At 41.6% G+C, this 12,514-nt stretch overlaps 1 protein-coding gene across 1 annotated transcript in view; it reads right to left on the bottom strand.

Annotated features, from left to right (window-relative positions):
• Nucleotides 1-12,514, bottom strand: part of RFX8 (regulatory factor X8) — a 50,704-nt gene that overhangs the window by 19,465 nt on the left and 18,725 nt on the right. Inside the window, 2 exon segments of the mRNA XM_016207174.2 lie at nucleotides 1,217-1,270; nucleotides 1,820-1,927. Coding sequence (XP_016062660.2) covers nucleotides 1,217-1,270; nucleotides 1,820-1,927 — 162 coding nt within the window.

The following is a 12,514-nucleotide window of genomic DNA, read 5'->3' as shown; positions in this document are numbered from 1 at the left end:
ATACCGTATCATATGTATTGACTTATAGTGCTCCTTTTAGTACCAGACTATCAGTTTATCAAGCCTTATGGAAAATACCTCCCTAGTTCCAGAAAAGTTACTGGTCACAGGGTAAGAATTGATTTAATATTAATGAATGAATAAAGGGGAACTAGATATCCAACATGGGTGTATATTTTAAGCATTACATCAATAAAACAAGGCCCTTCCGAAGACATCTTGGTCTCTATGTCACTAGCGTGCTTTACACTGATAAGCACTGAATGTACTTAGGCTGAATGAATCTTATCGCCCAGAGTTAAGTATTTAGAACACTAAGGCACTAGAAAAGCTTTTGTTCAAATGTATACTCGTCTCCCTAGATTTCCACTTTTGCACTGCAAACGATAAAACTCAGAGTGGTTAGAAGACGTATTCATGTTTCCGCCATCCAATCATTACAATATCCAGGTCAGAGCACCCGTTCCAGCCTTGCGTCTTTCGCAGTTGGCACGTGGCAGTGGAATGACTCTGGCATCATTGAAAATCCCAGGGCAAATAATATTACCAATGCTTTATTCAAAACCAGCTGGAATTAGGGTCTAGAAAATAGCTGAATCATATTTATTTATTTTATTGACTTTAGGGAGAGAGAAACATGGATTTGTTGTTCCACTTATTTGTGCACCACTGGTTCTTTTTTTCTTTTTTTTAATATATCTTTATTGATTTCAGAGAGAGGAAAGGAGAGGAAGAGAGAGAAACATCAATGATGAGAGAGTCATTTATCGGCTACCTCCTGCAGCCCCCAACATGGGCATGTGCCCTGACAGAGATTCGAACCCCGATCGCCTGGATCCTAGGTCAACACTCAACGGCTGAGCTATGCCCGGCCGGGCTGGTTGATTCTTGTATGTGCCCTGACCAGGGACTGACCCTGCAACCGTGACTTACAGAGACCGTGCTCTAACCGAGTTACTTGGGCAGGGTGTAAATATATATAAAGCATAGAGTTAGCTATCTTAGCACCTTGGAAAATTCCCAAGTGATTAAACTGAATAAAAATGTCACCCTCAAGAGCTCATTCATTATAAAATAGCTGAATTCTAAGCCTTTTAGTGCAGTTACCACAAGACATCCCTTGAAGTGTCTTTTCAAGTAAAACGGTTAACAGTGAGTCATAAATGTCTGTATTTTATAGGTAAAATCCTACCCTCTCAAGTTCTTGGTTCCTCACGCTTTGTAAAATGTCTTGACAGTAGTTGCAGTATTCATCAGCAAGAAAGGCCATCTAGGAAGGAGATGGAAAAGTATCTCATTTTGCAGGCTGCTCCAGGAGTTAAGTGCTCCGCGAAGGCCTCTCTGAGGTCCTTGGGCTCAGCAGTAGCTGAGTTCCTCCCTCTATGGAGTGATGCATACTCTATCGGCCCAATGCTGAGGTAGCTTCAGGTTTGATGTCATAACTCCAGGGTCTGTGCCAATCTTTATAAAGGTCATCAACCATCAACATCTTTCTCCCTAAACCCCAATTTTTCCTCTCCATATTACTTAGTCCCAGATTCTAGAAAATCCACATATTGGTTGCCTTATCGGTCATGGGAGGCCCTCACTCTAGAAGATGACAGAGTGGGCCTAGGTGCAGCCTTTTTATAGGACGAGGGGAAGACCTGAATGTCCTGACCACCACCAAGTCCAGGAGGAAATGCTGGTCCTCATGGGTCTGGGAGAAGGCAAATATCACTCCATCTGGTACAACAATCTTAACAAGCAAGTAAGAAGACACGCACTGCCTGGGGTATTAAAGGTGTGAGAAGTTGGCCCCCCAGGCATGCAAACCTACCATTCTATAGGAGTTTTTCTTTGCCAGTCTTTGCTCTCAGAATAAACATATCCTGAATTCAGACAAAGGCAATCCAATTGGGTCTGTTATCAGTGAATGATTTTCACACTAGAAAACCACTTAAGCAATGGATTATTTCTTTAAAATGCTTTTTCTCACATATAAACTGTGCAATAATCACATTGCTATTATGTAGTCTTTTATCCTTACCTCTGCACACATTATTGATCTCAGCAATGTTTCCCTTCATTTCATTTCAAAAGATACTAACCTTTCTTTATAATTCTATGAACTATGGTCACCAGGGAAGAGTTAGAACTTAATATATTACCCAAAATTATCACTCTTGTGGTCATTTATTACAAGGGCTGTATAGTAACGTGCAATAAAAAATACTATCTGTAAATAGTTTAATGCCACCAATAAATTTTACAACCCTCGTTCACCTAATTGTCCCTCCCTGAGTCACCCCGTCTATATTATAAAATGGCTAGTTGTATCAGAAACCTTGGGCCCTAACTACCATGGAAAACGAAAGGTGTAGACTTTTCTTTAGAAGAATGATTTACAGAAAGGTAAACTGTTTCTATCAAGGAGGAAAAAGGTAACCTTAATGATCAAAGCCAATAGTTCTTAAGTGTGGTCCTGAAACCATCTATATTAGAATCCCTGGGGGTGCTTGGGATTCACCTTTTTAGGGCCTTAGTAAGTCAAATGACACCAGAAATCTGTCATTGTAGGTAGCTTCCCAAATGAGCCACATGTACACTCAAGTTGAGAGCATCAGCTCCAAGCAGACTGTTCTTTGTCCAACTCTGCATAAATCTCTATATTGCAACATGGCAAATGCATCACAGTTTCACCTGCTCAGAAGAAGTCATCTGAAAATACAGTATTGTAGTAATTATTACAGAAATTATTACAAGGAGAATATAAGGGTAAGCTATTCCAAAATAAAACAATAAAAGTAAATTTATGTGTTTTTTGAAGTCAATTCCCTCAGGCCATTTCCTGTGAAAAGAACTGATCTTTTGGTAAAAAAAACTTTAATCATGCACTGAAATCTTCTCTTCACATATAAACAATCAGAAATCTTAAAAAGTGTGGTACAGAACTCTACTCAAGCTTGAATTCTGCAGGAGGCATTCAGGAAAGAACCAGAGGGATTCCCAGTCTGGAGAAGTCATTTGGCAAAATAACAAAGAAAAAAGAGAAATTCTATTTAGATTTTACAGGTATATTAAATGCAATTTGGGATTTTCAACAGATCCAAGAAATGTGATTGGAATTATTGTCATTCATTTATTCCACCAACCTTCAGTGCACACATACCATGTGGCAATCCCTAGAGATACAATAAGGGGTCTTCCTGACATGACCCAACCCTCTAGGAACCACCTGCCTCCCCTGATTACTCCATCAATTCTCCTCAATGTCTTTTGTTCTTCCTGCATCCTTGAAGACACTACTCCCAGAATTATCACTTCCAAAGCAAATGCATCTCCTTTTGAAGATGCCTCAATGGATGAAATCCAAATTCCTCAGCCTGGCACTGACAAGCTGTCGACCATCTGGACCTCACCCAGAGTCTCCTGCTCCCCAGCATCCTCACCTCTGGCTCCTCACTGCCCACATACCTCCCAGCACAAATTCAAGCTACGCCCTCAAGATGAATAGCTCCTAAAGAAGGATCCTTGTGGCCATTCCAGAACCATTGCAAGGGCAGTGTGGCAAGCAGAGTAATGGCCCCCAAAGATGTCCACATCCTAATGCCTGGAACCCTACCTGGCAAAAGGGACTTTGCAGATATGATTAAGGCTAAGGGCCTTGAGATGGGGAGATTATTCTGGATCATCCAGGTGGCCCCCAATATAATCAAAAGGGTCCTTAAAAGCAAAGAACCTTCCGCAGGTGCAGAGAATCATAGAGGTGGCAGCATGGAGAAGGACTGCCTTTGCTGGCTTTGAAGACTGAGGAAGAGCCACAAGCCAAGGAACAGGGCAGCTTCAGGAAGCTGGAAAAGTCAAGGACCAGATTCTCCCCTGGGTCCCCCAGAAGGAACGTAGCCTTGCCAACCCTTTGATCTTAGCCTAAAGAAGAGGAGAAACTGTGTTGGACTTATGACCTGTAGAACTGCAAGATAATAAGTTTGTGTTGTTTTAGGCTATCAAATTTGTGCTAATTTATTACAGCAGCAATAGGAAATGAACATGGGCTTCCTTTCCCAGGAAAACCCAAACACAACCTTTTTTCCTCCCTCCCACTTTGGGGTTCCCACACCACTGATAGCATGCATTGCCCATTGAATAGAACACAATTGTTTCATGTCTATCTCTGCTCCCCAATTATAAAGCTGTATTCTTTTTTGTTAATTTTATTTTTCAATTACAGTTGACATGGGATATTATATTAGTTTCAGGTGTCCACTCCAATGATTAGACATTCTGTAACTTACTAAGAGATCATCTCAATAAATCTCATACCCATTTGACACGATACATAGTTATTACGATATTATTGACTATATTCCTTATGCTGCACTTTATATCCCCAAGACTATTCTGTAATAATCAGTTTATACTTCTTAATCTGTTCACCTTTTTCACCCATCCCCCCAACCCCCCTCCCATCTGGCAACCACCAAAAATATTCTCTGTATCTGTGACTCTGTTTCTGTTCTGCTTGCTCATTTATTTTGATTTTTAGATTCAACTGTTGATAGATATGTATTTATTACCATTTTATTGTTCATATTTTTTTATCTTTTTTTTCTTCTTGTTAAAGCAGACCCTTGAACATTTCATGTAATACTGGTTTGGTGGTGATGAACTCCTTTAGCTTTTTCTTGTCTGAGAAGCTCTTTATCTGCCTTTTGATTCTAAATGATAGCTTTGTTGGGTAGAGTAATCTTGGTTGTAGGTGCTTGATTTTCATCACTTTGAATATTTCATGCCACTCCCTTCTGGCCTGCAAAGTTTCTGTTGCAAAATCAGCTGACAGTCTTATGGGAGCTCCCTTGGAGGTAACTAACTGCTTTTTTCTTGTTGCTTTTAAGATTCTCTCTTTGTCTTTAACTTTTAGCATTTTCTTGGTGTGGGTCTCTTTGGGTTCATCTTATTTGGGACTCTGTGTGCTTCCTGGACTTGTATGTCCATTTCCTTCACCAGGTAAGGGAAGTTTTCTGTCATTATTTTTTCAAATAGACTTTCAATTTCTTGTTCTCTCTCTCCTCCTTCCAGCACTCCATGAAGTGAATGTTGGTACTTTTGAAGTTGTCCCAGAGGCTCCTTATACTATATCTTCATTTTTTTAACTCGTTTTTCTTTTTGCTGTTCTGATTGAGTGTTTTTGCTTTTTTATATTCCAAATCACTGATTGGATTCTCAGTGTCATCTACTCTATTTTTATTCCCCGTAAATTATTCTTCATATCAGTTTGTGTAGTCTTCATTTCTGATTGGTTCTTTTTTATGGCTTCTGTGTTCTTTTTTAAGCTGTTCAAGTTCTAAGTTCCTTGAGCATCCTTATGACCATTGTTTTCAGCTCTGTATTCTGTAGTTTGCTTGCCTCCATTTCATTTCGTTCTTTTTCTGGAGATTTCTCCTGTTCTTTCCTCTGGGGCCTTTTTCTTTGTCTCTGCATCTTGGCTGCTTCCCTATGCTTGTTTCTATGTATTAGGTAGAGCAGTTACATCTCCCTGACTCAGTAGAGTGGCCTTGTGTAGCAGGTGTCGTGTAGGGCCCAGTGGCACAGCCTCCCCAGTCACCCAAGCTGGGCATTCCAGGTGTGCTCCTGTATGGACTGTGTGCACTGTCCTGTTGTAGGTGATTGTTGCTGGCATCACTGAAACGGATGGACTCTCAGGCCAACTGGCTGTGAGGACCGGCTGCAACTACAGTGAGGAGCTCCTGTGTAGGAGTCAATGTAGTCTCAATGTGGCTTCTTCTTTAAATCCCAAGTTGTAGTACTTCCATTCAGCTAGATTTCAGGAGGCTCTGAATAATGGCTGTTTTGTAGTTTACCTGTAATTTTGATGTAGTTGTGGAAGAATTTGAGTACTTCATTTACCTACGCTGCCACCTTGACTGGAAGTATCCAAAATTGTATTCTATTCAAATATAGGGAGAATAGTTTTTTCATTAGTGTTTTCAGTTTTCTTTCATACCTCATTCAGTCTTCAAGAGTGCTAGTCACAAGACAGGTTCTTAAAAGGTTGTCCATTCCATGACACTTGTCAACAAGACAGCATCAAAGAGCTATCATATTGTTTTGGACAACTAAAACTGAACTTGTGATGGCATAGCTATTAATAGTTCTTGTTTCCTAATTCAAAGAGTTATAACTGTAATATAGAGACACTTAACACATATTTATTGTTCACAAGATATACAACTTTTTTAATTATAGTGAAAGAAACACATTAAACAGCTGATGGGCAGCCACACAGTATGCTCCTTGATGACAAGGACCTCATCTGTCCCAGCAGTATGTGTGGCACACAGTGGACACTCAAAAATTCTGGTCAAATGGTTGAGTGGTTAGGGCTACACATAATAAGAACATTACACACAAGGAAATAGGTGCATCTAATTAAGCAATTACTGAATATTTCTGGGGCTATTATAGTAAATCTATTTTATTCAGCACTCACTGTTCCGTCTTGTTGGGTGATGCTGTCATAATTAGTAGATTTTTCAAAGGCAATGATGTCTCCACTGTGACAGAACAGATAACAGAGCAATAATTTTAGTAAGACACTTATTTCTGAGCAAAGAAATAAAGTTTCTTTTGCAGCGAGGTTATTTGTAAGGGGTACAACTTTTATTTCAAAACCATCCTTCAAGTTTATATCCACAACCAGTGATTATCTCCTCATTTCAGTTATAAAAAAATCTATTTCTATAACTAGGACAACCACATATTTATTTTTAAAGGTTTATTCCCTATAGAAGGAGGATATGATGTCATCATGGGTAGAGCTTGCTCCTGTGAGAAATGAAAGCTTATTATGGACATGAAGTCTCATCTTTTCTGATCTGGGGTTTTAAATGATCAATTCAGAAACAATGATAGGCTCTGCATTGATGTATATAGCAGAGTACCTTTGCAGAACAAGGAAAATGAGAGTAAGATAGAAGTTCCACTTGACCAAGCCTCTTGGACTTCTAAGGTTATATTGGAGACATAAATGTGTCATGGAGAACAAACTCAGTTTTATCCATGTGGTATGGTATGTTTTCCCTTTAATTGTGGACATTTGAGAAACTGGGAACCCAGGGACCCCAGCTTTGCACAGGGAATGTGCATTCTTCAGATGCCAGAGGTGGTGGCATCTCCTTCCCAGTTCCCTCACTATCTTCAGAGCTGTGGCAGCTCTGTTCCTCCAACATATGTCCTTCCACCTGATTGTTCCAACTCTACATAAACACACAAAGAAAAGAGGAAAGGAGCAGACTAATGCTGTGCTTCTGGAAGCAATGTCTTCAAGGAAGAGATGGTCTGGGAGGGGGTGGGAGTCAGAAAGGAGGTGAAAGGAAATAGCTTTCGTCTCACACATAAAGGTCCTACATCCCCTCCCAGCCTCTCCAAAGTCCTGGGAGCTCTCTTGTGAAGGTTTGTGTCAGTTCACTGTCTAACTCAAGTCATGGAAAACTGGGCAGAATACTTGATACCCACCTGGTCAATGTTTCCATGTAACACTCTATTCAAAACAGGGCAGAGAGATTCAGGGTCTGGAAACAAACCCACTAAAAAGCCACTCTCCTTTTATCACTTACTAAGAGTTATTATCACAACAGGAATTGAAATTTGAACTGTTCAGGACATAGGATATGTTCAAACTGGAAGGGATACACACATACACACACAAATATATACACAGTTGACCCTTGAACAATGCTGAGGGTCAGGATTGGGTGGGGGTTGGTTGCCCATCACCTTCAAAGTTGAAAATCCATGTCTAACTTAAGCTGGCCCTTCGAATACTGTGGATTTCTAACCACCTGTTTACCCTTGAACAACTAGATTTGAATTGCACAGGTCAATTGAACTCATTGGGTCAATTTAACTGAGCAGGTCAATTGGAAAAATCTACATATAAGTGACCTATGAAGCTGAAACCCATGCAGCTCAAGAGTCAACTGTATATCACCACATAGGATGATACAAGAGGAGCCAAAGGGTGAGAATTTGAAATGCTTTAGAATTCTATTTGTCGTGTCTCAAAGGTATCTTCTTGGATAAGTATGGACAATGGTGGAGTTTCTCTAGGTAAAATTTATAAACAATCGACAATAAAACAATGAATAAAACCTAGAATAAAAGAAGACAGAAGAAACTGTCAGAAAGGAAGTTTCACTGAGTAAAGGGTGGTCATCAACCTTTATGAGACGCCGTAAAAACCACTTGAGAGTTTCTTCAACTAAGTTGGAAGGAGGGTGATTTCTCTATCATTCCACATTGTGTTAATATGCTACTCATAATATGTTTTTTTTTGGAAACGAATGCAAGACCATAGTAGAAATATATTCAACTGCATCCATCAATCCATCCACCTGCCCATTTCTTATTCATTCATCTAATAGTATTGCGTGCTTACTCTATGTCAGGCATTGTGCTAGGCCTTCATAGATATAGCTGTGGCAGACAAGGCCTGTTCTCACACAGGCTATAGCCTAAGATGTTACACAAATAATTTCAAAGATATTGAGGGAAGGTTTTGACAGCTGAAATATAGGGTATTGGCCAACACATTCTATGTGGGGCACCCTATTCTATTATTAGAGCAACAGTTTACATCCTTGTAAAATGGCAGCTGGATAAGCTCAAGAGAGCTTCAGTGGGATTATTTGTGTGCTTTGGCCGACACATATCACAGCACCACACTTGGACAACACTTATTAAGCTCTTTCCATGATGACAATAATCTTCATGGGTCATGCCTTTGAATACACAGAAACAAATCTGAAAGCTAGAAGGTCTAGTTTTTGATTTGAAAAAATCACCTATCACTCCCCTTTCTCCCCAACCCTGACCCTGGTCATTTTGGAGGCCAATTGGCTGAGTGATGCTATCAATTATTTTGGATTTTTAAATGAAACTCCCAAGTTTCTACCATGTGTTCAATGTAGAATGAGTTTAATTCAACAGCCATTGAAAGGAGAGTGGTATCACCCTCTTCACTGTTATAAGGAAGACTGAAAGGGAAATTCCTGCCATATAGAGGTTTATGTGTAGCAGACAAGGGGGCACAATCCCAGCATAGGGGAGCTATGTTATTTTTGTAGTTTCAATAATTATTGTTTCAATGCTACATAGGGACTTTATTCATTGAAACAACAATGGGAAAAAATATTTATCAACCTCATGGAGAGAGGAGGTCATCTGTAAAACACTCCCCATCACTATCTGCCCAGGCCACAATAATTGAAATGCCCTAATTCAGATGAATGGCTCATCACAGGGGGAAGACATGTAGGTTTGGTGATAGCCTAATTTATTTATTTTAAAAATTATCTCATCTTAGAGCATGTATGCAAACAAAGATCCATGAAAATATGCATGATTAGAAGGTGAGTGGGAGGCAATATTAGAGCCAGGCTACAGAGCAGCTGAGCAGAGAATCAGTGCTGGAGACCAGCCTCAGGCAAGAGGGTGGTAGAGAAGGGCCCAAGTCAAGGGCATCAGAACCTAGAAGATCTGGCCAACTAGGTGGAATGGGCACTGCAGGCAATGGCTGTGCTTTAACCTTGCAGGCAAGGCTGGGCTGGGCTAGAAAGTGAGACTATGTAGACAGGTGGTCCACCAATGGTGCCCCTTCTGCACACTGGGGTCTACTCCGCAAGAGGAAGGGCAACTAGGGCCAGAAGGTCAAAGCAGCATCAGAGCTAACAGTTTCAGCTCTCAGGGCACCAGCCAGGATGGCCTCCTGCTCTGGGGTCACCGCCTCTGTGTCATTTCTGTATGTGGTTCTGAGTCAGTCCTACAGGACATTTATCAGGTTATGACCAAAAGCAGTCATTAAAAAATATGGCTCTAGTGCAACCACAGCAAACATCCTGAGCTGGTCTTGCTGTGAAAGGACTTCCAGTCCACAAAGAAGTCTCCCTCCATGGTCCTCTGAGGGCCTGAGATGCTTTAAGGCGCCACATCATGATGACAGAGAAAGGCCCATGGCACACAAGTGAGTGACCTGAGGTGAATCAGCCGAGGGAGGTCACTTGGGTTCCTTGTGAGTTGTCCCCTCAGCATCTGCTCCACAGGGCCCAAGCCAGGTGGGTACAGGATGTTAAGATTCAACTACTGGGGGGAAGGGCCAGGGCCAGGGAATGGAGGGAGAGAGAGCAGGACAGGGTGGCCTGGGGGCGGGGGGACAGGCCCAGGACAGAACAAGCCTCCTTGTCCAGCTTTGCCACTAACTTGCTATGTGGCCTTAGGCACACTGCTTGAGCTGTGAGGGCCTCAATTTTCCACCCCTCAAAAGGGAGGATGGGATCTGAGGACTCCCAAGACCCTTTCTAGTTCCCAGAGCCTGTCTGCTGTGAACAGGTGGCCTCCGTGCCCTGCAGGCCTATACGGTGGTTAAAGATTCCTCCTGGGCCTTGCGCAAGGAGAATGCAGAAGTGTCTCTCTGGGGCCCTGCAGACACAGCAGGACAGCCACATCTTACTTTAATTAGCTTTATGATCAATTTGGCTAAAAAGGTCCAGTGTAAAGAGGATTGAGAAATGATTATATGGCACACAACTCATCTTTTTCCCCCATAAAATCTTTCAAGTGTAGTGTTAGCTTGATATGCTTTTGGCATGTAACTTTCTTTTAGCCTAACTACAGTCTGAGTTCACATTCTCAGGCTTTGACATCATTTGTCATTAATCCAGACTTTCGTTTACATCATTTTGGCATCGCAATTTGCCCTCTCAGATCACTTGAACAGCAACGAAACAACTTGAAGCAATTATCAAGGTAAGAGGGTAAAAATGTAATAAGACCTAGTTCAGGCCCCATGCTTGTGAAGTGTCAGGTTGCACCACAGAGGTGCGTCGTCTGCCAGTCGTTAAAGGATCTCAGTTCAATTTTTACTCAAAGCACACTAATTATTTTGGTTTGGATTAGGAGAAGATACCCTTAGTTTAATGAATATTTTTATATCCAAAGTTAAAATAGTAAATACATGTATTCATATAAGGACACGTGTCATTATGATTGCAAAACACTGTATTTAATATCATCTTGATTACACTAGTACTAATCACTGAAATATGCTGAGCACTAACTCGTTGCTAAGTGCTTACTTGGATTACCTTAATTCTCACGATAATCCATCAAGTAGGTAGACAGCAATTCACTATTACCTCCTTTTACGTACAAGAAAAGACAAATGGAATTTGTAGGTCTGGAAGCCCAGCTCTGACTTCAGGGCCTCATCTCTATTACTCACTCCAACGTGTCTTGTAAAATATGCGTGTGTGATGAAAGTAATGTGTACAAGAAGACAAAGGAAGACAGCTTTGGATCTTAAAATAGGAAAGAACAACCTTATTTTTAAATGTGGTTTGCTCAGAATTGTGGGTTAGTCATTTTCTGCATTGCAGTGGGTGTTTTTATACTGTTTAACTCTATCCTAACCCATTCAATTCTCTGAACAATTTAATTGCAAAATGATGACCTAGGGGGACACCTTTGGAAGTGTTGAAAGTCAAGCTCATTCACATTCACCTTGAGCAGCTGGAGGTCAGGCCTCGCCAGTAGACAGCAAACAGAGCATTGCTTTGTAGTGGGTGTCTCTGGGCTGGAGATGGGCAAGGGAGGGACGCTTTGAGCAAATGTGATACTCCCTGTGAAGGGAGCTTAGGAACATCACCAGCTTTTTAAACCATTCCCAAGCCAGGGTCACTCTAGGGCATAATTCTCCACACACCTGTTTTCTGAGCTGCTAGAAAACAAATTGCATATTTTTTAACCTTAACAAGTTCTCACAAGCCTTGAACACCACAAGGTGGACAGGGCCAAACAGTGGGTCGCCACTTGGACACCTGACTAATATCTGAGAGCCTGGCCCTCTGGGGCTCCTCAGAGCCCTCGCAGGGAGGCTTAGACCCAGGAAGGTGAGGTGCCACAGTTGCACAAACAAAGGAAAAGCAGCTCTTCTTGGGGAGGAAAGTGCCTCGGAAGGAAGGCTGGTGTCTCTCTGACATCAGCAGGCCTGGAGTGGCCACCATGGCCAGCTGACTCCCCTGTCAACTCCCTCTCCTCCACCAAGGCTGGGCCTGAAGATAAGCCCTGTGCCTTTCTGCAGCACAGCCAGCCAGCTGTGGACCCACAGCCCAGATTCCCCAGGACCCGCCAAGGCCAGGCAGCCCCTGAGCTCATGAGCTGGCAAAAGAACAAAGGAATAGAACAAAGACACAATGTTAGAGGCACAATTTTAGAAGCTTTTTAAAGGTCTTTAATATGTTAAGTTGAAAAAGCTGTGCATGTGCATGCCCCTGCGCATTGAGGGAGTAGGAATGAGAGCAAAGGTTAGTTTCCATTTATTCTAAGAGACATGAGACTCTGTACAGTTAATTTTAGAATTTACATTAGATAGACTGGGGATTCATCTATTTGGAAAACAACAAACAAGTTTTCTTTGAAACGTATTAACCAGGGATTTTGCCTAAGTGGTGGTTAAGCAGAACTATTTTCCTAGATGTGA

Source organism: Miniopterus natalensis, chromosome 13 (assembly GCF_054644295.1).
Source record: "Miniopterus natalensis isolate mMinNat1 chromosome 13, mMinNat1.hap1, whole genome shotgun sequence".
NCBI classification, from domain to species: domain Eukaryota; kingdom Metazoa; phylum Chordata; class Mammalia; order Chiroptera; family Miniopteridae; genus Miniopterus; species Miniopterus natalensis.
This window is presented reverse-complemented; position numbering and strand designations above follow the sequence as displayed.